A 27347-nucleotide genomic window follows, 5' to 3' on the forward strand; every position below is an offset into this window, starting at 1 on the left:
TTAGGACTGCTTTCTCTGTGTCCCATGGATTTTGGGTGGTTGTCTTCTGATTTTCATTTGTTTCAAGGTATGTTGATTTCTCCCTTGATCTCATTGTACTCATTTCTTGTTCAGTAACATATTATTTACCCTCCAGGTCTTTGTGTGTTTTTCAGTATTTTTCCAGTGATTGATTTCTAGTTTCATACCACTATGGTGAGAGAAGATGCTTGATATTTTTTCAGTCTTCTTAAATTTATTGAGACTTGTTTTTTGTGCTGATGTGGTCTGTCTTAGAAAATGTTTCATGTATACTTAAAAAAATGTATATTCTGCTGCTTTGGATGAAATGCTCTGAAGATGTTTATTAAATCCATCTGATCTAGTGTGTCATTTAAGGCTATTGTTTCCTTGTTGATTTTCTGTCTGGAAGATTACCCATTGATGTTAATGGGGTGTTAAAATCTCCTACTATGACTGTATTACTCTTGATTCCTCTCTGTGTTCATCAAGATTTGCTTTACATAGGTGCTCCTCTGTGGGGTCCATAAATCTATACAAGTTGCATTCTTCTTGTGGATTGCTTCCTTTATAATTATGTAGTATCCTTCTTTGTCTTTCACTGTAGCCTTTGTTTTAATGTATATTCTTGTCAGATGTAAGTATTGCTACCCCAGCTTCTTTTTTCTTTCCATTTGCATGAAATACCTTTTTCCATCCCTTTACTTTCAGTCTGTGTGGATCTTTTATTCTGAGATGGGTCTCTAGTAGACAGCATATATATGGGTCTTGTTTTCTTATCCATGCAAGTACCTCCTTTTTTAACAGAGTGGAATATGGTAGAGACCAATAAAACCTGCTACTTGTTTTTCATGGATGTAATCATGGGCAATCAGTTTACACAGGCATCTTAGCACAGAGTATAATGATTAGAATACATCCAATAGCTCCTATTGCCCAGATTCTCAGGGTTAGTCCATTAAACCAGTTTTTAGGATTGAGCCACTGCAGGTTATCCTGCAGGGTTTGAAAAACCTTTTGTTTAGTTAATTTTCTAATGTCCTGGAGTTGCTGATGGAGTTTAAGTTGCAATTGATTGACTTGGCCCTTAAGGTTGGTGGAAAAGGCCCCCTTGAGATGGCATTGGACCTCTTCCCACGAATGCTGGCTAGAGTTTCATTTTAAACGAGTGACACAGAGTTTAGAAAATCCTAAACTGTAAGCTGTTGGCAGGTGACTAGAGCATTCTGCTGCTCTTCCAGCCATACCAGCACAGATTCCAAACTGAGAGCTGGGCAAGGCTTTCCTGGTCAATTTGTGTTTGCTGGAGCATTTCCTGCGTGTTGTTGGTGAGGAGAATATCAACAGCGTGGGCAGTCTAAATAGATGCAGTTAGGGCTACAGTAGCAGCAGCAGCTGTTGCTGCGATAACGATAACAGAAACAATGCAAGTAATAAGAATGCCTAGGAACTGTTTTACTCTCACTTGGGAAAGGGCAAGGTTTATAGCCGCCAGTCCTCCTGGGCCCTCCCATACCCGGGTGACATTGACTGGTAGCCACAACTCCGCCTGCTTCCTCGATCTCTCGGGCCGTTGGTCCTTGGTCCTGCAGGGGGTTCCCACTGGAACGGAGGTGTTTGCTTTGCCATGATATGGTTTCACTCGTTTCGCTGGCAACCACAGGGGACTTGTAAACACAGCATACCCTCTCTTCCAAGTTAATAAATCAACCAGTCCCTCCTAATTTCCCATCACAGTTTAAAAAATTATATATATATATGTTGCCAGCATGGTAGGTTTTTTTTTTTTTTTTTTTTTTTTTTAGGGGAGGACTCTGTGCTCCCCCTTTTTTGTTTTTTAGGGAGATTTTTAAATGTATGGGCCCGTAGGATTATAAGGTATGCCTGTTCTATGTTTTACATTCTATTTTTGTAGAAATTTCTGGCTGGAGCAGGCAATGCATCTAGGTCTATTGTCAGTTTTAATTTGCTGAGGATGCCCGAGGTAGCTAAAAGCATTGAGCAAGTGGGCCTGAATATGATATGCCGACTCTCCCATAAAGGCAGAAGCGTGGAGAGCCCCAGAATAGGTGTGCACAGAAATGTGAATATATTTTAACCTCCCAAAAGTAGGGTATTTTGTAACATTTGTTTGCCATATCTGGTGTGGGGCTAATCCTCTTTTGATTAAACTACTATTAGCAACTGGTCTTATTAATTTTATGCAAAGAAACCTTATGTCATTACTTGTTTAGAATGCCAAATACTGCAGGGGTAAGATAGGGAGAAAAATATAAAGGCATGAAGAAAAATTTTTTCCTTTAAAATTGCATTTCTGTGCATTATACCTTCTATTACTAAAACCACACAATTTCTTTTCAAAACGTTCACAAACCTTCTATATACCTTTCACAAACCTTCTTCATATCAATGCATTACACTTTCCCTTGCTTCCTTTCTTTCATGTGAAGTTTTAACTTTCCCTGGGAAGCCTCAATTTTTTCTTCCAGAGTATAAACAGAGTAATAATTCAAAACATAGAAAGCTAGGCACTCTTTTACCAGTATGTCTACTGGCCTCTTTAGAGAGATGTGCCTTTGGCAGAGAAACATGCTTACTTGCCTAGACTGGAATGCTTATTAGCCCTGAATGACCCTTTCTGGGTCCCGAGTGGCAAAGGCATTTTCCCGACTGATTTACAGATGACCTTTCCTAAGTCTTACTGGCCAAAAACAGATACAGAGAATTCCACAATAGAACAAAATCTAGAATAGTAAAATTTAAAGCATATTACACTTCTGTAAAATCAGAACATGAGCAGTGGAGGTTTCCTTTCTCCTAGTTTAAAAACTTTTATAATTGTTTTCATTTTATTTTTACGACTTTTACAGACCTTCTGCAACATTTACAAAATATAAATACCCTTTACTTCTTTAGATTTAACCATAACATGCTTTTAATTCTTGTTTTTTCCACATTGTGAAGGACTATACTTAAAACTCAATATCTGGCAGCTAAAAGTTCCTAGATTTGCAGATTTCCTGCAGCTTTTTGAAGCTTTTGCTGCTGCTTCTCTTTTTTAATATACACTTTTTGAGTTTTCTTGAGATTTTAAGTTGTTTTATTTGGCCCATTCATTTGCCTTCTGCAATTTCTTACAAATATTTGGCCGGCTTTTTGTTACAAAGGTGATCTTTTAAGAGTCCCTGCCTTACAACCGTTTCCTGGATTTAGACTAGAATACTTTTTTATCTGGTCCCTGAGCTGTTGTAGGAATGCTGATGGAGTTTCATCTTTTTTGTTTGTTTGTTTTTGTATCTCAAATGCCTTGGATACATTCTGTGGTTGGGGACGGAATTTTTGGTCCCCCTGATAATAAGACTCCTAAGGTCTTTTATATGAGCCCTATCCTCCAGCCTGTGCTGCTGGAGAGGGAAGAGCAGCTGCTGCTTCTACCACAGTCTGAAGAATAACGGGTGAACTTTAAATGTGTCACCTTTTTTTCCTTTGCATTGGAGAGGCAGGCACCCTGCTGTTTTTTGCATAGATTTGAATAGCAGATTAATTACCCTGTTGTTACTAGGTTTTAGTAGTTTCTAAGTCTAGAATTTAGTTATTGTTTTAAAGACTTATTTTTCCATTGGAATTATAAATGAAAGTATATTAGAACTTTGTAGCCTTTTGGAGATTCTTGTAAAATGTCCTTATTTGACAAAGGTTTCCAAGTATCTCAAAATGTATTAAGCCTGATTGGTCTAGAATCTTCTTTTTGGTAAGAAGAAAATAATAAATCCTTGAGATATTTCAAGAGCCCTTTGAAATACCTTGAGGCTATAAGGAAGTCTTCTAAATTTTAAATTCTGTAAATTCTGTCAACTAAGGAATATATATTATGAAATAATAATTGACTATTTAAAGTGTTAATAAAAGGTATATTAATATAGGCTGACAAAAATTCAGTTCTTAGAAAGACATGAATTTTTGAACATAAGTATTTGACTAATATGCCACAATACGTAATTATTTTATTAAACAGAACCTTAGCTGCTAGGCAAATATAAGAAAAACTTTTTTACAGCTTTTCTGTAAAGACTTGGGTCAGGCAGCAATGAATAAGCGTCACATCCTGCTGGGTGATTAGATGGCTGCTTGGCTGGAAAACAAACACAGCAATTACTTTGTAAAGCAGATAGAAATGGGGGTTACAGATATGTAAATAAAACAGTCAAGAAAAGGGAAAAAGACTTCTGAGGAAGATGATTTGAATGCAAATTGAGTTGCTGAAAGTTATCTGGGGCAGGAAGAAATGCTGCAAGCTTTTGGGGGAATGGGGAAATTCTTAAGGTAGCTGCTCCTAATAGAGTTTAAAATTCCTATAGTAAAGGGCGATTGTAACCCATTTTATTTAACACTTTTTCTAAGCTTTTTGTATATATAAATGGTATGGGCTCCCACCGTGGAGCCTGTCCATGCCTGACAGTAAAGGGAAAGGCAGACAGGGCTTTCTTATCTCCTGCGTGTGCTGCTTCCTAAAAACAGTTTTCCATAGGAGTAGGTGGACCTGTGTCAGCTAGTGGAGGTGGTGAGAGCCATTGGGGCTTTCTGAGACTGATGGGTGAGGGGTTGGCCGAGCAGATCGCTTGGCAGGGATTATAAATCTCTGCATATTCCCCTCTCCCTCCTTCTTTCCTACTTCTATCCCAGCTTTGGCGTCTTCTATGCTTGAGTTATTTTCCTTACTTTCCCTTTGTTCTTCTGAGGTTTCAGTGCTCTGAGCCATGGCAGTATGTAGTTTTAAGAAGTTGTTGGGGCGAGCAGAAGTAAATTTCCTGCTTCTTAGATTCGTTCCCATGACTATATCACTTAGTTTTAGTTTTCAACAAAATCAGAGTTTCCTGGTGTAGGTTAGGAACTCGGTCTCTCCCCTCTTGAGAATTATACTGAGGGGGAATTGCCACAAGGCTGGGACTGTGAGTGTTTTACAGTGTGCCTGATTGTTGTCTTCCGGATGGCAGGAAAACCTAGTATTTTTGTCCCGGTCCACGTTCCAATTTATCCTTTCATGGGGGTCTTCTAGCATCGAGCGCCCTAATAGGTTTTAAATGCTCAACGCATGCCCGCAGAGTGTGGCAATTTCTTGAGAGAGACTAAGACTTGTACACGAATTAACTTCCCTATTTTCTTATAAAAGAAAGACTTAAGCAGATTTTTTAATTCTTAACAGTAAAAATGATGAATCCCTTCTTTACTGAGCACACAGCGGCCTTACTGATGAGAGGTGCCACTGTCCCTTACCTTGGGATGTTTTTTTGTTCTAATCAGAATGTTTCCCTCCTTTCTTGACATGGTGTCTGCGTGTACCACTTGTAACCAGCAGCTTTCCAGTGAGTCCTTCTTGCCGGTCCCACTTGCGGTGTACCCATCCCACAGATCCCTTGGCGCAGATGAAATGACTGACTCAGGAACGAAATACCTGAGGAAAGAGAAGGGTTAGTGTCTTTTGGAGGAGATCACTGTTGAACCTTCTTTTGGTCCGAGTTTTTATTAGGTTGGCTATGTGCAGAAATGCATGACTTGAAGAGGCAGCCCACCTGACTATCCTTAGGAAGGACAAAGAGAAATATAAATCAACATGGTGATAAGTGGTTCAGACTTTCAGGGCCAGAGTACTTTGCAAAAGTTTAGACTACACTCCCGGAGTTAAACATTCCGTTGACATAGATTAGGAGTTACACAAAGCAGAGCAGGCTATACTAGTTTCAAAGAGCACATTGCATTCTTATTTTTTTCCTAAGACCCTCTGGAGTGTGGGGATGGTTGTGCAGGAATTGGAGCATGCCAGCCTTCCGCCCTTAAGACTTATGGGCCAGTGGGACGGTTCCGGCTCAAAGAGCAGCCACAGTTTCCAGTACTATGCAGACTGGTCTCCCACAGGTACCCTATATTTTTTGATTGGAGCATTTTAAGCCATTTACCTTTAAAGTGATTATTGATAGGTATGTGTTTATTTCCATTTTATATTTGTTAATATGTTTCTTCTGCTTCTGCTCAAGAAGGCCCTTTAACATTTGTTGTAATCTGGTTTGGTGGTAACAGACTCCTTCTGCTTTTTCTTGTCTGGGAAGCTCTTTATTTCTCCTTCAATTTAAATGATTGCCTTGCTGGGTAAAGTAGTCTTGGTTGTAGGTCCTTGCATTTCATAATTTTGAATATTTCATGCCAATTCCTTTTGACCCTTGGTGTGAGCCTCTTTGAGTCCATCTTGTTTGGGTTTCTGTGTGCTTCCTGGGCTTCTATGTCTTTTTCCTTTATCAAAATAGGGAAGTTTTTGGTCATTATTTCAAATAGGTTCTTGATCCCTTACTCTTTTTTCTTCTTCTCGTACTCCTGTGATACCAATATTGTTATACTTCATGGTGTCCCAAAGAACCCTTAAGCTACCCTAACTTTTTAAAATTCTTTTTTCTTTTTGTGTTCTAATTGGGTGTCTTTTCTGCCTTGTCTTCCAAACTGCTGACTAGATGCTCTGCTTCATCCAATCTGTTTGTTCCTTCCAGTGTAGTCTTCATTTCAAATATTGTTTTCTGTGTGTGTGTGTGTGTGTGTGTGTGTGTGTGATTATTCCTTTTTTACAGTTTCAATGCCCCTTTTCTTGCTGTTGAGCATCTTTATACCCATTTACTCGATATCCAGTACATTGCTTGCCTCCATTTTATCCTGGAGATTTCTCCTGTTCTTACATTGAGGGACTGTTTGTCTCCCCATTTTGGCTGACTCTTCGTGTTTGTTTCTATGTGTTGGGTAGATCTCATATCACTTAACAGTTTTTACGTGTTGCCCTTACATATACTAGGTGTCTTGAGCAGTCCAGTCTTGCAGTCTCTATGCTCACCAGAGCTGGGTGCTCCAATAATGTTCTTTGTGTGGGTTGTGTGTGGTGTCCTGTTATATTTGGGTCTTCATTGCTATTGGTCCATTCATGCATGGGATCAGCCCTTGGCTGGCTGACTGAGGCTCTACCCCAACCATGCTATGTGATCTAATGTGCAAGTGCTGACCACACAAAGAGGAATTCCTCTCTGTAGGATTTGGTGCCTGCTGAGATCTCCCTTTGGATATGCTACCTGTGACTGGCCCCTGGCTACCTATTTGTAGCTACAGTGAATCCACAGGTTATGGCTGCCTCTGCTGGACTTGGGTGCATGTAGGAAGGACCGTGCTGCACACCAAGGCCTGCTTTTATCAGTGGGTAGGGGGCAGGTCAGCAAAAGTCTCAAGTATCCCAGTGAGATCCGCCTCCTTCTGTCTCCACCTGCAGCTGTCTGGTAAGCTCAGTCACTTAAAAGAGCCTCCAGTTGTACTCCCTGACACAGTGTAAGCTCCATAGGGTGCGGTGAGTCGGAGTCCAGAGGATCAGGTTATCCTCCAGGCTGATGCCACACAGAGGGGAATGTTCCAGCCAAAAAAGATGGCGTCTGCAATATGGGAGAGTGACTCAGTACAGGGATCCTGGTGGCTGTCCCTTTAACTCTTTCCCTAGAGACACAAATTCCAGGCTCTCCTCTTGTGCCTCTAGTCTACTGCCAATCCCTGGCAGACAGAAACCTCACTGCTTTACACAGTGAGATGTTATGTGGGTGACTTTTCCTGACTCTGATGCTCTGGGCTAGACCCCATGCTTTTCAAGGAGATCTCCCTGCAGCTGAGATATCCCTTCAGAACCTCAGCCACCGTTCATAGGAGCAGGGCCAGCCCTTTTTTCCATCTCCGCCCTTCCTACCAGTCTTGATGTAGCGTCTATAAACCCTTGGTTATAAGACTTCCCTTCATCTAGCTTTCAGTTGTTTTTTTCAGGATGATTTTCCTATTATTTAGTTGCAATTTTAGTTTGGTCTTGGGAAGAAGTGAGTGTAGTGTTTACCTACTTCACCACCATTGTGAATCTTCCAGCATTCATTTCAGTTAACCACCCCCACCCCCACCTTATTCTCACTTTTAGGACTCACTTAGAAAAGAAAAGTACTTCTTTCCATCAATCATCTGAGACAGTCACTAGAATCTAAATGCAGGGAGGACTGGATGTATGTGGGACAGGTGGGAGGGCACTCTCTGAGGATTATCACTAGGCTTCTGCCTTGCATAACTGTTCTGTCCAGTGTGATGCCCAGGTTTATTGGGGATGATGATAAGTTTTGTTGGCAATATGATGAATTGGGTGAAAACTTTTATAGGAAGTTAAAAATATTTTCTGGAGTTCAGGAGGTAGTTGGGGCCCAAGGAAGACTTTTGAGTCATTGTGAGGGAGGTAATCCATTGAAAGCTCAGTTGAGTAAGGTCCTATGACAAATTCTTGTCATATGCACATAATTTTTGTGGGGCTTATATTTTATTTCTGAATTATAGGAAGATAAAAATGCACTTTTCAGCCAAACCAGATAAATTTTCTTTTTTTAGAAGTGTTAAGACTTACCTCTGTTTTTCATTATAAGTAATTAATAATTTTCTGGATACATTTGAAAGTAGATGGCTTTATATGTCAATTTTATGGACTTTTAGCAAATTGAATCAACTTTATTTATTTATTTATTTATTTTACTACAAACCCATATAAGTGTAAAACGTCTTGGATGGCTATTTTGCTAGGTAGGTATTAGCACATAGAAATGGTATTTCATGTGTGCAGAGTGTAGCCTTAATAGTTAAGTGTATGAAAAGCTTAAAATACTGAGATTTCTAACTAGATTGATATAATTGGGACATTGTGCTCATGGAATGTTATGATTTTTTTTTTTTTTTTTAAACAGGATCTGTGATAAGCTCGTGGTCACAATTAAAAATGATACAGATACATGTAATTTTCTATTTCTGCCTAACAAATAGCCAGAATCCTAGCAGCTTAAAACCGCACTCACTTATCATCTTTCAGTTTTGTAGGTCAGAAGTCCTGCACAGTGTAGCCAGATTCCCTGCTTAGGGTCTCTCCAGGGCGGCATCACAGTGTCAGGTAGGGCTGTGACCTCATTTCTGGTTCGCTAGTTGTTGGCAGAATTCCTTTTCTTGGAGTTGTAGACCACAGATCTGTTCCCTTGTTGGCTGTTGGCCAGGGGTCACTCTCAGCTCTAGAGATTCCTACAGTTCCTTGGCATATGTCCTCTGGGTGATTTACAGCATGGTGGCTTGCTACTCTTTAAGGTTAGCAAGGACACAGCTCTCTTGACACCCAATTTCTAACTTTTTAATGGCTTACTAATTAAGTCAGGACCATTTGGATATTTTTTCTTTGATTCATTCATTAGTGTCCTCACAGGAGTGATATTTCATCATATTCAGAAAGTTATGCCCTCATTCAAGAGGAGTTTATACAGGGAGTGTATATGATGAGCAAGAATCTTGGGGAACAATCTTAGAATTCTTCTGCCATACCCTACTTATAAATCAACTTTGTTCCCACAATTTAGTGTGTTGATCTTTGGAAATTCAGAATGCTTTTTTCTTATTTTAGGAGGCAGTAAGTTGACAGGGCACAGCCCACAAAAATTCGAGTTAATTCATAATGTGAGTTAGACCAAGCCACTATGTGTATTTTTAATGCAAATATTTTAAAAATAATAATAAACACAGAAAAATACAATTAAACATGTTTGTATTTTTAATTTGAGTCACAGCAACATCTTTTTCCCTCTATATCCTAACAGTACAGAATGGTTGCTGTTGAAATAATAACAACAATAATAAGACAAATAATACAAATAAATAATAATAATACAAGGATAAACTCACGTCCTCACAACTGTAAACCTGCTTTTGCCAACCCCTGTATAATAGAGCTTTACTGTGAGATGATCTGATGAGGGGTTTGATGGCATTAGGGTCGGGAAGGCAAAAAAGGGGTAGGGCCTTGGAGGATCAGAGAAAAATTTTTGGTGATCCTTTCCTGTTCATTCTGTAATCTCAGTGGGATGGAAGAAAAGGAAAATGTGTGAGAATAGACAGAAAAAGATGAATATTGAGGATCAAAAGTGGCAGGAAGGAGTTTCCTAGCTTTGACCTGTGTGCCCTTCACTGATGCCCTTTTTGGCACCATGTGCTATTAGGTCTCACTGAGGAAGTAGTGAGTATGTGACAATGAAGCCAGAGTAGAAGTAATTCCTTAGTGGAAGGCACTGCTTGCAGGGCATCTAAATGGCCTTTCGGTGGAAGAAAATAAATACGGGATGATTAAATTGAGGGTTTGTCTCTAATATATTTCTTAAATACTCATAAGGCAGTTTGTTGAATTTGAAAGGTATAGATGAGTGAATGATCCTGTCCAGACTTAAGCCTCTCCATTCGAAGTAACCTATCCATAAAATCTCTTGCTTTTGTCTTTATGTTTGATGCTAAAAGGGCAAGTTGATCATTTAAAAGACAAGCCATATGAGCAAAGCTCATGGAAACATGGACTATGGAGCAGTTGCTAAAATGCCTGATAACCTTTGTTTCTCTAAAACACTATAATATTAAATACATTACAATAATGGCTTTTGCTATAGCTCATTTAGACCTACCTTGTTTTACATTTCTTTGTTTTATCTTTAGATTTGATGAAGCAGCACTCTCTATTCAGAAAGAAAAAAATATTTATAAGGAAATTGAGAATTATCCAACTTGTTATAAGGTATGTTCTGAAAGTGCTGATTTTTGGCTTTACATTAGATAATTTTTATATTGGCATAAATATGTACCTATAACCAGATTCCATGGATATTTGTACATTTTTTAAAATAATGCTTTCTGGACCTCTTCTTTTGGCCAAACTATAGTAAGCCCACTGCAGCCTATCTCTCTTATTGATTACAACTAAAAATTCCAAACAATATACAAAAAACAATTACTTTGAAAAGTAGAGCAGGACGATAGAGGTGTGTAAACACTTGGAGAAGCAGCCAATGTAGGAATGAGTTTCTAGGATTTTCCCCTATTCCTCTTGTGGCATTGACTTAAGAGAAGCCTGTCATGGAGCTGGGCAGCAGAGGCTCCAGCAGCTAAAACTCCTGAAGAACCCATCTAGCGAAGACTTCCAGCCGAGATGGAGGCCTAGATTGACACGCTCCATTTCCCACCACAACTTAGAAGGACTACAACTACCGCAAAACCAGAAATAACCAGAAGTTCCAGAAAATAAAGCTACATGGAAGTCCAATGTATGAAGTTATAAAGAAGTGGTGCTCATTCGGACTCGTAGGAAGAGTGAAGCCAGGGCAAAGAGGTCAAGCTGTGCTGGCTGCGGTGATGGCGGTGGGACAGCAGTAAGCACAGACACCTGCTGTCCCCACACAAAAGTCCACAGCGCGGTGAGAAGGGTCGCCCGGTAGTGACAAGTGCACGGGGCTGCGCCCACTATAGCGTAAGAGGTGTGGCAGCCCCGCCCAGGAAGCAAAGGTAAACACAAAATTGTCAGGATGGCACAGATCATGATAGCGATCCCGGTGACACAGCTGACCATACAACAAATATCTAATCTAATGGATCAGCAAATAGGAAATCTTTCTGAGGCATAGTTCAGAGCTTTGGTTATACGAATGCTTACAGACCTAATAGCAGATCTTAAACAAGATGGGGAAGGCATGAAGGTTAGTTCTGCTGAAATGAACAAAAACAAATATGAAACTAGTGGTGAGGACAAGAAAACAAAGATCAAATCAACAAATTGGAACATAGGGAAGGAACAGTCAACCAGTGTAGAAAGAGGAAACAAGAAGTGAGGAAAATGAGGAGAGGCTCAGAAACTTTTCGGACAGCTATAAGCGGGCCAACATCTAAATCATAGAGCTGCCAGAAGGTGAAGAAGAAGAACTAGAAATTTAAAAATTATGTAAAAAAAATAATGAAGCAGAACTTCTCTAACTTGGGGGAGAAAATAGACTTACAGGTCCAAGAAGCACAGAGAGTTCCAAAAAAACTGGACCCAAGGAGAACCACACCAAGACATATTATAATCAAAATATCAAAAATGAAGGATAAAGATAGAATCTTAAAAGCATCAAGAGAGAAGAAGAGAATTATGTACAAAGGCGTCCCAATTACACTATCAGCTGATTTCTCAAAGGAGACTTTATAGGCAAGTAGAGACTAGCAAGAAATATTCAAAGTAATGAAAAGCAGAAACCTACAACCACGATTACTCTATCCAGCAAAGCTGTCATTCAGGATAGAAGGGCAGAGAAAGTGCTTCCAGGACAAAGTAAAACTGAAGGAGTTCATCAGATCCAAACCACTGTGATATGAAATGTTAAAGGGACTTGTTTAGGAGAAAGAGGATCAAAACTATGAACATTAAAATGAAAACTATCACAACAGCCAACAATAGAAGCTAGGGAATCGAAACAAAGGCCAACTAAGTAGGCTATGACAGTGGGAAAAGAATTATAGATATGGGGAACATTTTGGGGGGAGGTCAGCGGGTGGGGGAAGGGAGAAAGAGGGAGATGGTACAGGAATTAAGAAGCATAGTAGGAGGGAGTAGATAGGAAGATGTTGAGAAGAACTATGCACAACCAATGGGCATGGACTAAGGGGGGTGGGACAGCTGGAGGGAGGGTGGTCAGTGGGTTGAGATGAACAAAGGGAAAATAAATTGAGACACTGTAACAGCATAATCAATAAAGCATATTTTAAAAAAACCATTTACCTCTTTCTGTCTAGAGCAACTGGGAAAAGAGACCCCATTGTTTTCTTCCCTTTTTTCTTTCCTTGGCTTTGCTGTGCAAGGAAGCCCTAGTTATGAAGCTATAGCTGTGCTGGTGGCCCAGGCAGTTAAAATGCCAATGGAAACCTAGTTTCTGGCTGGAGGAACTGGGAAGATGAGCTAAGAGAACAAGGAGAAAACCTTAGAAAAGGGAGCTAGAATAGGTGTTTCTCTCCAGCAGTGCGTGTGCAGAACAGACCCAAGGCAGAGCATAGGCTTTGAGAACTGCAATAGGGTCAAACCACTGTCCAGGGATCATAGGAACCTTACCAGGCTCATGCATGGGACAGAGCCCAAGCTCAAGAGCAGAGGTACTGAACTAAGATGAGAGCCACTGCCCAGCAAAAGCAGACAAAACATGCAGTCTGTGCCTGACTAGGGTGATTGCTGGAAACATCCAACTTTCCTGAGAATGAGAGGACAGTCTATGCATCATAACCTTTACAGTGTCCAGGACGCAGTCCCAAATTACTGAACATAGGAAAAACCAAGAAAATATGACCAGTTTTCAAGAGAAAAGACAACTGATGCCAACCCAGAGGTAAATCAAGTGTTGAAATTATCGATCAGGACTTTGAAGCAGTTCTCATAAGAGTCGCATGAGGCAAAAGTACACAGGTGAACGAATGAAAGCACATTTTTTTAATAGACACTAAAAATGAACCGAATGAGAATATTAGAACCGAAAGAGCAATATCTGAAATAAAATACTAGATGGGCTTAATGGAGATGAGAAGATTCAGGGAACTTGAAATAGATCAATAAAAGTTATCAGAAAAATAGAGATAAGATTGAAGAGCTATTTTGCCAATAAGATCTTATTAGTCACATCTTTGATCTTAATGCTTTTGTTGGCTTATAAATAGTATCATTGTTTCTGTTATCTAAAGTTTTCATTCATTCTAGTTTTTCCTAGTATCTCTTTAAGAATGCAAAAGTGTAATTGTAGAGTTTTGTCCTCCTTTCTTACTCCCCTTTCAAATTAAACCTATGTATATAGGTATTTAAAATAAATTTTCTCTAAAATGTGTGGTGGTGTTCTAAGGCTATGTTACTCTATGTGGTCCTCGGACTAGTAGTATCAGGACCATCTGGGACCTTGTTACAGACAGCAGAATCTTGGGCTTGCTTTGAGCCCATCAACTCAAAGTCTTCATTTAATAAGACCTCTGGGTAGTTTGTACATTGGAGTTTGAAATGTACTATTTCAGAATATTTTCCTCAGATGTCCTGTGAAAATTACTGCAGAATTTTATAAATCTTTCTGTATAACACCAAAACTCTGAAAGCTAAGTTCCTGATGTCACAAAATTGACTTTATTAAGTAGATATAAATGTGGACCATAATCACCTCTTTTGTTTTAGAAAACAATTGCTCAAGTCTTAGTTCATCTCCACAGAAATGACTATGTGGCTGCAGAAAGATGTGTCAGGGAGAGCTATAGGTAAGACGCTGATAGCATTGTCTTGACTTGCAATGTTAACATTTCTATTAATTTGAGATTACTGCTTAGATAAATAATCCTAGCCATGAAAACTGGTTTGTTCTTTAAAAAAATAAATTTCATTGTGACAAGAGCACTTGAGTACTACTATTTCAGCTTTTACAGCAGGAATTTTACAAGTACGTTCTCTCTTATATTTTGTATTTTTCTTCTTGGGGACTTCATGGAAGTGAATGACTTGATTTTGTTATGTTTGCCTTTAAAAAATATGTATAACAGAAAAAGAAAAGTTCTCAGAACATATGCTACAGGAAGATCTGAAGGAGGGATTTTCTTGTTTGAGAAGTTTAAAATGAGCAGTCTCAGTCTGAGCACTGTTGACATTTTGGGCTGAGTAATTCTTTGTTGTCATGCCTGCCCTGTGTCCTGTAGGATGTCCAGTTTCATCTCTGACATCTGCCTGATTGTAACAACTAAAAATATCCCCAGATGTTCCCAGACCTCTGCTAGGGGGAAAATTAATCATTGGTTGAGAAAGAACAGGTGCAGAGGTGTGACTTGTGCTTGTTGTAGCATTCCAGGGTTTAATGGGAGTGAAGATTGTGCTGCACTGGAACAGCTTCTGGAAGGATATGACCAACAAGACCAAGATCAAGTGTCAGAGGTCTGCAATTCGCCCCTTTTCAAATACATGGATAATGATGTAAGTGGCCTTTTGGTTAGCTTTCTTTCCTCTTGAAAGGAAGAGGCTTCTAATAAGATTATCTCTCTTGTGGACTTGTCATATTTTTCTGCCTCTATTTTTTACCTCAGGATACTTCTCAAAAGAGAACTTAGCATTTGCACTGAATATTAATATAGGTTTAGATTGTTTAAATGTCAGCCATGTAGGTTTATAGCCTGATTGTTCACCATATGTGTATTTTTAATTTAGCCCCACTTTTTCAGTTTCTTTCATTTGTTGACTTCTATAGATTTTAGATTATTATAAAGTTTCTTTCAGGCTAACTGTCTGAAAGACACCCATCATCTAGTGACCTTTGTAATTCAGTAGACTTGTTGGAATTCCATTTCTGTGACAGCTGGAGATATGGAGCAACTGGCCTATGTCTTGGCAGCCTGTTGTGAAGAGTGCATTAGTCTGTGTTCACAAAATAGCCTCACGTGGTGCCATAACAGAAAGTGAATCACAATAGTGGGTTTCTCTTCTTTCAGATTTCCCTTTTCAGTAATTCGTGAGCACTAATTCATTTGATTTGGTCTTGCAACTTTAGTCTTACCGTATCAGATCAGCTTAAGACCTTCAACATTTTTTGAGGAAGACGAAGATGAATATGCGGAAGGGAAAATCCTGACATGCCATTCATGGAATTGGAACTTGTCTAAGGGTATCCAGACTTCATTGCAGTCGTGGCTTGGAATGCTAATAAAAATTGATTTTTTAGTTATCACTTCCCCAAATGTATATAAAGGAACCTTTTTTTTTTTGATAAATTCTTAATAGGCGTTTGTAAATTTGTATATATATTTTTAAGAAATTGTCTCTAGCTTACACTCTTTATTTACTCAACAGATCTTTATTTCATAGGAAGTAAAAGTATTATTTAACTATGTCCCAATTATCTCAAGTTTCTAAGTGTGGCCAGTAATTAGACATTTTTGCTAGTTGTGTGCCTGTCATTATTATCATGAGCTATTGAGGGCGGAGCAATGTTGAGTTTTGTCATGAGTGTTTTTCCATAATTAGTATTGGTTTTCATGATGTAGAGACCTAGGATCTACCTTTTGTTAAGACATCACATAAGGAGATTCTAGTTATCAGCTTTTGAGAACATGTTTTGTCATTGACAGTATGCTAAGCTGGGCCTGAGTTTGGTGGTTCCAGGAGGGGGAATCAAGAAGAAAGCAGCAGCAACACCACAGGCCAAGCAAGAAGGCACCACCGCCACCGCTGCAGAGGAAGACGAAGATGAATATGCGGGAGGGCTGTGCTAGGCTTTACAGAAAAAAAGGGAAAATCCTGACATGCCATTCATGGACTTGGAACTTGTCTAAGGGTATCCAGACTTCATTGCAGTCGTGGCTTGGAATGCTAATAAAGATTAATTTTTTAGTTATCATTTCCCCAAATCACCCATTTTATCTACTACTTGTGAAGTTCTTTTTTTTTTTTTTTCTTTCCAAAGACATCAGAAGAAATTAACAGGAACAAGTACTGTCACATTCTAATACAGTTGGTTTTAAAGTCTGCAAGCCAAATTCTAGACAAATTGTATTCTAAACAAAGGGGACATAGGTATATTCCTTTTATTCTTTTTCTTTTTTTTTTTTGTAATTTTTTGTTAGAGAATTTTCTTTGCATTTTATTTAATAATTGCTAAAATTAAAGATTTACTGGTTAAACAAAATGATATTTTAAACATTTCTTTTATGTTTTGAAAAGAAAATTTATCCCCCCCATAATATTACTACATTTATTAGATTAAGTCTTTTCAGGGGTGTGATTAGGATAGAAAGTATTTTGATCCTTACAATATTATTTATCCCAATAAAAGATTCATTTGAAGTTTGAATGTTCTGAAGGCATAAGGAAGTGATTCTGTCAATGTCTTCAATTCTCTGTGAAATATGGGTATTTTTTCCCACCAAAACACACACACACACAAACCCAACAAAACCACATAGTGACTATCTCCCAGCGTATGTGGTTCCTGACTAAATGGAACTACTGTGGACCTTTTTATGCACTCTTAACAAAGAACTAATACTTCCATCAATTTATATATACATTTTTTCCCCTCAAAGTAATTTGATTCATTTACAGTTGTAACAGGTTCAGTAACATGACATGGGAAATACTGTATACCACCAAATTTTAGCTGAAATGAAAAAATTGTATTTAAAGTACTTATATTTAAAGTGCTATGCTGCCAATATTTTGATTCTTTATGCATAGGACCTAAAAGGTTATTTTGAAGCATTCCTTTTTCACCCTGTGTGGCTCAGATCCATCTCCCAATCTATTAATTTGAAAGAGGCTCCAAGCACAAGCAGTGTGCATTCTGCAGGCAGATGCACCCTGGAGTGGTTTCCTGTTTGTTTTCCACCCTGTCTCTTTCTTCATAGAGTCCTACCTGTTGCAAGTGTACTTGGTTTTTCTAGACTTCCTGAAAACACTAAGGTAGATTATCACAAGTGGTTTTAGTCCCAGATGGTTCTGTTGGAGAGCTTAGACAGTGTAACATCCTCATTTGGGGTGGCTGGATGTTAGGATAGAAATTTTTATTGGAGGTCTGATTCAAAACACTAAGAGATTTGATGTTTTGATTCTTTAAGTTGCTTACGTAATTTAGTGGGTAGCAGCTAATTTTCAGTTATTGTTTGGAGATTAACTTTGAAAGTCTTACCAAAACTGTATTTAGGCAGTTGTATTTAATGACATATTAATATTTCAAAGATTCTGCCATTGCCGTGTACCCTCCAGAGTCTTATATTAATGCTCCTTTGAGCTAATTAACAACCTGCTTAAACAGGCCTGGCAGCACTTAAAGGTATTTCATGCAATTTGTTTAAAGACTGTATTATCCATTGCAGTCTTGGGATTTTTCTTTTTAACTTCTTTCTTACATATTGAACAAAAATGAAGAATGATTCAGTGCATTCTGTAGCAGCAGTGCAAGTGAGTCTTAACTTAAAAGTTATAAACAAGTGCAACCTCTTGCCTCCCTCCCTGCTCACATTTAAGGACTAATAGATGGACTTGTGGATGTCAGGGTTATTCTATGTGGTGTCCAGTAACAAGCATTGGATCCACATTTATGCATTTAGTTTTTCCACATATATGTCTTTATTTTCAGAGAATAGTCAGAGTGGAAAACTTGTGTTTACAAAAGGGAAATTTGTGATTACTTTTACCAAAGTGGAAGTCTGCATGAATATGCTCAGAATCTAATATTCAGTGTTCTCTTTTACTGTAAGTAGAATCAGCTTACAAAATATGTTTAATATATTGAATTTATTTGTATATATGCAGAGTATGGTATTTGTGCTTTATTTCTATTTTTTCCAGCATTTTGATGAGTAGAATATTAAATGTGTTGTTATGGAAATGCAGAATATTGCTTCTATGGGAAGATAATTATGCAAATAAAATATGACATGATATAAATATGATTTTTTTAATTCATATGCTTTGCTTTTTTATTTCCTTTTCTCCAAGGACTCAGTCTTATTCATATGATTCCAGCTGTATTTTACAAAAACAGTAATCATCTATGAAGTTGTGTATTTCTCCCTATGGGGGTTAGTTAAGTACCTTTGGGAGTTACTTCAGACTGCTTGGGATTTTAAAATACTGATCACCTAGTTTCTATAATACTGCACTATCTGCGACTTAGATGGACAACTTTAATACATCTTCTGAAAGAATTCTTTTATTGACTTAAGGTAAAAATACATGATTAGAAGACTAAGAAAAATAACGTGAAATGCATTGTTCTGCATTTAAGCATAGTTAGCACCTTAATTATCAGTGGATTTACTTAGATAATTTTTGAGTGCCTGTTATGTAATATTGTCCATGTTTTGCATAGAATGGAAATCAATCTGATTTAATAGCTGGACTTAATAAAAGTTGGAGGAACAGGTAGAGGTAAGGCAGGGAAAGGTATGGCTCTTGGACGTAATGCAATTTTGCATTTCTTTCAGGACACTTGGGAGTGTTCTGAGTGTGCTGTGTGTACACCCTAGTATTTTGTAGCATTAAGATGAAACAGGAAGGATTAACAAAACTTATCTTCCTCTACCCCCCTCCTGTTGTTTTATTAGGCTAATATCAATAAAAGACTTTAAACTGATGTTAAAGGTAAGGACATTAAAAATGTCTTGAGAATTCTGGCCAAATGGAGGCGTAGGTAGACACACTGTGTCTCTTTCCACAACTGAGAAGGAATACAACACTACAAAACTGGAGAAAACCATAAGTTCCAGAAAACTGAGCCACATGGAAGTCCAACAAACAAAGATATAAAGAAGAAATACTCAACAAGAAAGGTAGGAGGGATGGAGTCAGGCGAGAGGATGTGGTGTGGAGGCAGTGATGGCAGAGGTGACAATGGCTGTGGCCAGTTAGTGGAAAGTGCAGTAGGGAGGGACACCTGGGGAACAATCCCAGCACTAGACCAGACCACGCAGCTCACAGTTCCAGCGCTGGGAAAATAAAGCCTCATTGCTTCTGAAAATGAGTGGGAGTTGGGGCAGCAGAAAAACTGGTCTCTCATCAGAGTCAGTTTGTTTAAAGGGCCCCCACAATCCTAGAATGTCTGCAAACCCACCCACTCTGGGAACCACAACCAGGGCAACAGCTAGAGGGGCACAAGTAGGGGCACCAGTCCCATAAGAGAAGTGGAAGAAGTGCCTGGAAAAGGGGCGAGTGCAGGGCAAGTTGTTCCCTCTCAGATGCCTCCCCCAATTAGACCATCACAACATGGTGAAACGAGTCGCCCTGTACTGATAAATACCTAAGGCTCTGTCCCTTATAATATGACAGGTGCAACGGCTCTACCTAAGACAGAAGAGGCAAACACAGGAGCCTGTCAAGTTTAGGAGACAGAGAAGTATGGACCAAAGGAAGGAGCAGATCAAGGTTTCAGTGGGAGAACAGCAACGAGGAAATAACCAACCTAACAGATGAGGAGAAAGCCAACCTAACAGACGCAGAGCTCAAAACATTATAAAGATGCTCACAGACTTAACAGGTATGCTTGAGTATGGCAAATGCAGACAGGAAGAACTTAAGGCTATGCTAAGTGAAATGAAGGAAAACCTGCACGAAACCAATGGTGAAAGGAAGGAAACTGATTCAAATCAATGGTTTGGAACATAAGGAAGAAATAAACAGTCAACCAGTACAGAATGAAGATGCAAGAATTGAAAAAAAAAAACGAAGAGAGGAACCTTTTGGACAACTCTAAACATGCCAATGTCCAAATCATAGGGATGCCAGAAGGAGAAGAGGAAGAGTCAGAAATTGAAAACTTATTTGAAAAAAATAATGAAAGAAAACGTCCCTGATTTGGTAAAGGAAATATACAAGTCCAGGAAGCACAGAGAATCCCAAACAATCTGGACCAAAGAAGACCACACCAAGACACACCATAATTAAAACACCAAACATTACAGATAAAGAGAGAATCTTTGGTACTTTTCTGGGCTCTGGCCAGGGCATGGGGTGGACTGGAGACCCAGTGGCTCTTAGAGGCATAAAGCAACGTTTTTGTTTTTGTTTTTCCCACCCGAGAGCAAAAGCTGGAGGTGCAGCGAGATTCTTAGGGGGAGCTCCTGCGCACACTTGCCCCACTTCAGCGGGAGCGAGAGGTGGACTGGAGACCTTGAGTGCAGTGGGAGAAACCATTTGGGGAGATTGCTCCCCTGTGACTGGCAACAGCCAGAGGGGAAGCAGTAGCCCCACCTGAACTAAGTACTCAGCCCCACCCCATTGTGCTTAAGCATGACTGCGGATTTCAGAGTGACTAAACAGTGAAAGAGAAGAGCACTGATAGTTGAGATTAGGCTGCCTAGATCCAGATTTGGACACAAGCTGAAGTGAACAGGGTGGTTCTAGAAAGAATAGGAAGTGAAAAATATAGAAACTACAATGACAAATTCCACTGTGACCTTCTCATACATATCCTTTAAATAATCATTCTTTGTCTCTCAGTCTATGCATTATAAGTAGTCTTTATATTATAGTTTATTTTAAATCTCATATTTTGCTCCTCTTTTCAATTTTACCATTTGATTTCCTCTTCTTTGTTGTAACTTCTATATTTTCTCTCACTACCACTCATATCCAGTCAACACTCATTTTTTCTTACCTCTTCAGCCTCTTCTTTTTTCAATCATAAACTATACTTACTCTATCCCCACCTTGACCAATCTGTGACATTCCTGCAACTTATTTTTATAGATTTTCACTATTCTGGTATTTCAAATTTCATCGTTCCCCTTTCCTAATCCATCTGTACCTTCCTCCAGCCCTTCTTTCACTTTAAATTTGAAATTTTCCCTTAGTCTTGTTTTCATTCCTCACTGTTAGTATTCCTGCTCCCTCTATCATCTCAAAATCACTTCCCTTTCCTCCAGACATCTCTAAGCTTTTCTCTTTCTTTTGTACATCTTACTCCCATCTGACCTACATTAATCTTAGCTGATAGGTTACCATTAGTGCTGTGGGATAACTTTTTCTCTAATTTGGGGCTTCTTATATTTTTATTTTTTCTTACTCCTCTTCCTTGTGTGTGTGTGTGTGTGTGAATGTGTGTGTTCTCTCACACACGAAATATATATATATTTTTACAACTTCTGTTTAAACCTAATACTACACGTTTCCCCTTGCTTCATTCTACCTTCATCCCTCCCTTTTTCATATACGATATAAATTTTTCTTTCTCTCATTGCCTTGTCCCTACTTGCCACTCTTTTTTTTTTTTTTTAGATTTAATGTGTTTTATTGATTAAAATATTACATTTGTGCCAATTTCCCTTTCCTCTGCTCCCCTCCACCCGGTGGCCCCCCTCCCTCCAGTTGTCCCCCCCTTTTAGATTATGTCCATTAGTTGTGCATACAGTTCCTCCCAACCTCTCTCCGTCTATTCCATTCCCTCCTACCATGATCCCCAATTCCTATATCATCTCCCTCCCTCTCCCCACTCCCCCTCCCTGTTGACCTCCCCCCACTATGCTTCCCTTACCCACAGTTCCTTTTCCACTCTCGTTGCCTGTTTCGTTTGCCTTTGTTTCATCTCCCTAGCTTCTGTTTTTTAAACCAGTCCCTTTAACATCTCATATAACAGTGGTTTGGATCTAATGAACTCTTTCAGTTTTATTTTGTCCTGGAAACACTTTCTCTGTCCTTCTATTCTGAATGACAATTTCGCTGGATAGAGTATTCGTGGTTGTAGGTTTTGGATTTTCATTACTTTGAATATTTCTTGCCAGTCCCTTCTTGCCTGTAGGGTTTCCCTTAGAAGTCAGCTGATAGTCTAATTGGGACCCCTTTGTACATAATTCTTTTCTTCTCTCTTGCTGCTTTTAAGATTCTCTCTTTATCTTTAATTTTTGACATTTTGATTATAATGTGTCTTGGAGTGGTTCTCCCTGGGTCCAGTCTCTTGGGAACTCTCCTTGCTTCCTCGACCTGCAAGTCTATTCCCTTCCCCAAGTCTGGGAAGTTCTCCTTTATTATATTTTCACTCAATTTTTCAAGTTCTAGTTCATCTTCCTCATTCTCTGGCAAACCAATGATTCTTATGTTGGGCCTTTTATAGCTGTCCCAGAGGTTTCTGATCCTCTCATTGTTGCTTCCTATTTCCTCTCGCTGCATTGGCTGACTGCTTGTTCCTTCTCCATATTCCAGTTTGTTGAAATGAACTCTGGATTCCTCACCATCTGTCTCGTATGTTGTTTTGTTCCTTTTGTTATGAAAGTTTTTCGCTTCTTTCTTATCTTTTTCCTGCTCTTTTGTGAATTCTGTAAGCCACCTGATAACAATGGCCCAGAACTGAGCCTCTGACAGGTTTCTTATCTGTTCATCTGTCAGGTTCTCTATCTGCTGCCTGGTGAGTTGTGCCACCGGGATCTCTATATTTGTCTGCCACATTTTGACAGATGCGTTTTGTTTTCCTGGGCCGGCTGTCGGGGGCGGTGCCTGTGTAAGCGTCACAAGTCAGCGACTGGCGCCTGTCTGCGACCTATTTCGCAGCCCTGTGGTGCTTTCTGTGGGGGCGGGGGTCCAAGATGGATTCACACAGTTATTCAGCTAGGAGACCGGGATCCGTCCTCCCGCCCCCCTGGGCCTCACTGTTCAAGGCGATGCTGCGGCTGCTCTCCCCAGCGCCGGAGTCGCACACGCCAGGGGCTTGATTGGAGTCGCGCACGCCAGGGGCTTGATTGCCTCCGGGATTTTTCGCCGCCCCGCCCCGCCGGTCCGCAAACAGCTTTGCCTTCTTTAACTCTTACCTGCCCAAATGGCACCGCTGGTTTATAACTTCATATGTTGGGCTTCCGTGTAGCTTTATTTTCTGGAATTTCTAGTTATCCTTTGTTTTGAAGTAGTTGTATTCCTCTCTGGTTGTAGAGGGAGACCTAGCGTGTCCGTCTAAGCCTCCATCTTGGCCGGAAGTCCTACTTGCCACTCTTTTTGCTCCTCTGCTTCCCCTCTCAAAAGTCATTTTCCTTTCGGTTAGTCAACTTTTATTTATTTTTCCTTTTTATAATAGTCTCAATCTCATTACATTCTTATTAACACTGGCTCATTAGCAATTGATACGGTGATTGAAGGTGGGGGAAATCTTTGTGAGTGTGGGATTCATGCCTGGGCAGGTGGCTTTGTTTTAGCAGCAGCTCAACAGCTGTTTACAAAACAAAGTGGGCAGAGCGACTCAGCTAGCTGGAGAGAAGGACCCACCAAAGAACAACAAACAGCAAGCAAAACCAAAATTCTACCAGACAGCTCAAATAAAAGGCACGAAGGGCATCCCAAGAGCATCAAGTTCAGGAGATCAAGAAGTCTGTAGCACTGAATCCCAGAGAACTCCCACCACAAAAAGTCACAACGCAAAAGCAGGAAGTTAAAGCAGATCATCCCAAGAAGCAGAAACAAACAAGAACAGCCACATAAAATGGAGAAATGAAGAAACACCTTATCGAAAGGAAAGGAAGAATTCACAGAAGGAAGGATAGATAAACTAGAAGGAAGCAAACTAACAAACATGGAATTCAAAACAGTGGTAATAAGGAAGCCCAAGGAACTCAACAAACTCAGAGAAAACTACAATAAACTACAGGAAAATGTCTCAACTCCAGGGAAACTACAAAGAACTCTGGGGAAGCTACAAGGAACTTACTGAGAACTACACCAGCATTAAAAAAGACATAGAAACTATCAATAAAAGCCAGGAAGAAATGAAGAATACAGTTTATGAATTGAAGAACAGTAGAAGCAATCAAAAGCAGGCCAAATGAAGTAGAGGATCGAATCAGTGAGTTCAGAGGACAATGTAGAAAAAAATTCCCAGACAGTGCAACAAAATGAAAAAAGACTGAAGAAGAATGAAAAGGGTTTAAGAGAGCTTCAGGACACCATGAAACACAATGATATCCATATGATAGGGATATCAGAGGGAGAAGAGGAGCAAGGAATAGAAAACCTGATTGAAAAAATGACAGAAAACTTCCAGGATCCAAGGAGAGAAAAAGTCATGCAAGTCCAGGAAGCACAGAGGTTCCCAATGAAGATGAACCCAAAGAAGCGCATTTCGAGACACATCATAATTAAAATGGCAACATTTAAAGACAGATAGAATTTTAAAGGCAGCAGGAGAGAAACAGCAAAGAACATACAAGGGAGCTCCGATAAGGCTATCAGCGGGTTTCTCAACAGAAACACTACAAACCAGAAGGAAATGGCAAAAAATATTTCAAACAATGTAAAACAAAGGCCTACAACGAAGACAACTATACCCAGCAAGGCTCTCTTTCAAAATAGAAGGTGAAATAAGGAGTTACTCTACAAAGGAAGACAAAAAGAATACATCTCCACCAAACCAGCATTACAAGAGATGCTAAAAGCACTGCTTTAAGATGAAGAAAGAGAGAGAGAGAGGAACACAGGTACACAGGGAAAAACATCACAATGAATAAGTACCTATCAATAATAACCGAAACGTAAATGGTTTAAATGCTCCAATCAAAAGACATAGTGTAACTGAATGGATAAGAAAACATGACCCACATATATGCTGTCTACAGGAGACCCACCTCAGAACAAAAGATCTACACGGACTGAAAGTGAAGGGATGGAAAAAAGTATTTCAAGCAAATGGACATGAAGAATAAGCTGAGGTAGCAATACTAATATCAGGCAAAACAGATTTCACAACAAAGGTTATTAAAAGACAAAGAAGGACATTTCGTAATACTTAAGGGAACAATGCATCAAGAAGATATAACCCTGGTAAACATATGTACACCCAACATAGGAGCACTCAAATGTATAAAGGAAATCTTGGAGGACTTCAAGAAGAATATCGACAGCAACATAATCATAATAGGGACTTTTAAAACCCCATTGTCAACAATGAATAGACCTTTGATGCAAAGAAACACGAAGGATATTGAGGCGTTGAGCAACACTAGATCAAATGGACTTAGTTGATTTATATAGAAACTTTCACTCCAAAGAAACAAAATATACATTCCTCTCAAGTGCACATGGAACATTTTTATTTTTATTTTTAATTATTTATCTGTTTGCTTATTTATTTTTAGAGAGAGAGGGGAAAGGAGAAAGAGGGGAAGAGAAACATCACTGTGTGGTTGCCTCTCACGTGTCCCCAACTGGGGACCTGACTTGCAACCTAATAATGTACCCTGACTGGGAATCGAACCAGCAACACTTGGTTCACAGGCTGACACTCAATCCATTGAGCCACAGCAACCAGGGGTGGAATATTTTCAAAGATAGACCACAGGTAGGATACAAAACAAGCCTCAAAAATTCAAGATAATTGAAATTATATCAAGCATCTTCTCAGATCACAATGACTTCAAATTGGAAATCATCCTCAAGGAAAAAACTCAAAGACATTCAAACCCATCGAGAATGGATAGTATGCTATTGACTAATTAATGGGTTAACAATGAGATCAAGGAAGAAATCAAGAATTTTCTGGAAACAAATGATAATGAACACACAAAAGTCCAGAACCTATGGGACACAGCTAAGGCAGTACTGAGATGAAAGTTCAATGCAATACAGGCCTACCTGAAAAAGGATAGAAGAATCTCAAATTAAGAAATCTAACCCTACAGCTACAAGAACTAGACAACAACAAACAAAGCCTAGAGCGAGTACAAAGAAGGAAATAATCAAGATCAGAGTAGAGTTAAATGACATAGAGACTAAACAAACATTTCAAAGGATCAATAAACCAGGAGCTGGTTCTTTGAACAAATAAACAAAGTTAACAAGCCTTTAACCAGGCTCATCGAGGAAAAAGAGAGAGCTGAATAAAATCAAACGAAAGAGGAGAAATCAGCCAATAACACAGAAATACAAAGGATTGTAAGAAATTACTATGAATGAATGTATGACAAATTTGACAACCTGAATGATATGGAAAAATTTCTGGAAATATATAATCTTGCAAAACTGAAACAAGAAGAAGCAGAAAGCCTGAAAAGACTGATAACTAGAGAAGTTGAAGCAGTTATCAAAAAACTCCTGGCACACAAAAGCCCTGGACCAGATGGTTTCACAGGCAAATTTTACAAAACATTTAGGGAAGAACTAACTCATTTTTTTCTCAAACTATTCCAAAATTTCAAGAAGAGAGGACTCCCAAACTTTCTATGAGGTGGTATTACCCTAATTCTAAAACCAGGTCAAGACACAACAAAGAAAACTACAGGCCATTATCGCTGATGAACATAGATGCTAAAATCCTCAACGAAATATTAGCAAACCAGATCCAGCAAAACATTAAAAAGGTCATACACCACCATAAAGTGGGATTCATCCCAGGGATGCAAAGATGGTTTAATATTCTCAAATCAATAAATGTAATACATCACATAAACAAAATGAAAGACAAAAATCACATGATCATATCAATAGATGCTCAAAAAGCTGTGATAAAGTGCAACACTTATTTATGATGAAAACACTCAGCAAAAAGGGCACAGACAAGAGTATGCCTCACAATAATAAAGGCCATCTGTGAGAAACCTCAAGCCAACATCATACTCAATGGGCAAAAACTGAAAACACTCCCCCAGAGATTGGGAACAAGACAAAGATGCCCACTCTCTCCACACCTATTCAACATAGTCTTGGAAGTTCTAGCCATGGCAATCAGGAAAGAAAAAGAAATAAAAGGCATCCAAATTGGAAAAGTGGAAGTAAAACTGTCATTATTTGCAGATGATACGATAGTGTACATAGAAAACCCTATAGACTCTACTAAAAAACTACTCGAAATGAATTTGGCAAAATAGGGTACAGAGTCAATATTCAGAAGTTGAGGGCATTTCTGTACACCAACAATAAAATATCGGAGAGAGAAACTAGAAAAAAAATCCCATTTACTATAGCAACAAAAAATTAAGGTACTTAGGAATAAACTTAACCAAGGAAG

At 39.1% G+C, this 27347-nt stretch overlaps 1 protein-coding gene across 2 annotated transcripts in view; it reads left to right on the forward strand.

The window, feature by feature from the left end:
* Positions 1-16271, forward strand: part of NAPG (NSF attachment protein gamma) — a 38368-nt gene extending 22097 nt beyond the window's left edge. For both annotated transcript variants that reach the window (XM_090285153.1, XM_090285154.1), the window contains exons 9-12: positions 10558-10636; positions 14072-14151; positions 14725-14854; positions 16003-16271. In XM_090285153.1, coding sequence (XP_090141279.1) covers positions 10558-10636; positions 14072-14151; positions 14725-14854; positions 16003-16146 — 433 coding nt within the window. In that variant the 3' untranslated portion in view covers positions 16147-16271. The remainder of the gene's footprint in view (positions 1-10557; positions 10637-14071; positions 14152-14724; positions 14855-16002) is intronic.
* Positions 16272-27347: the final 11076 nt, after the last annotated feature.

Source organism: Furipterus horrens, unplaced genomic scaffold (genome assembly GCF_987537825.1).
Source record: "Furipterus horrens unplaced genomic scaffold, mFurHor1.1.pri manual_scaffold_8, whole genome shotgun sequence".
NCBI lineage: Eukaryota > Metazoa > Chordata > Mammalia > Chiroptera > Furipteridae > Furipterus > Furipterus horrens.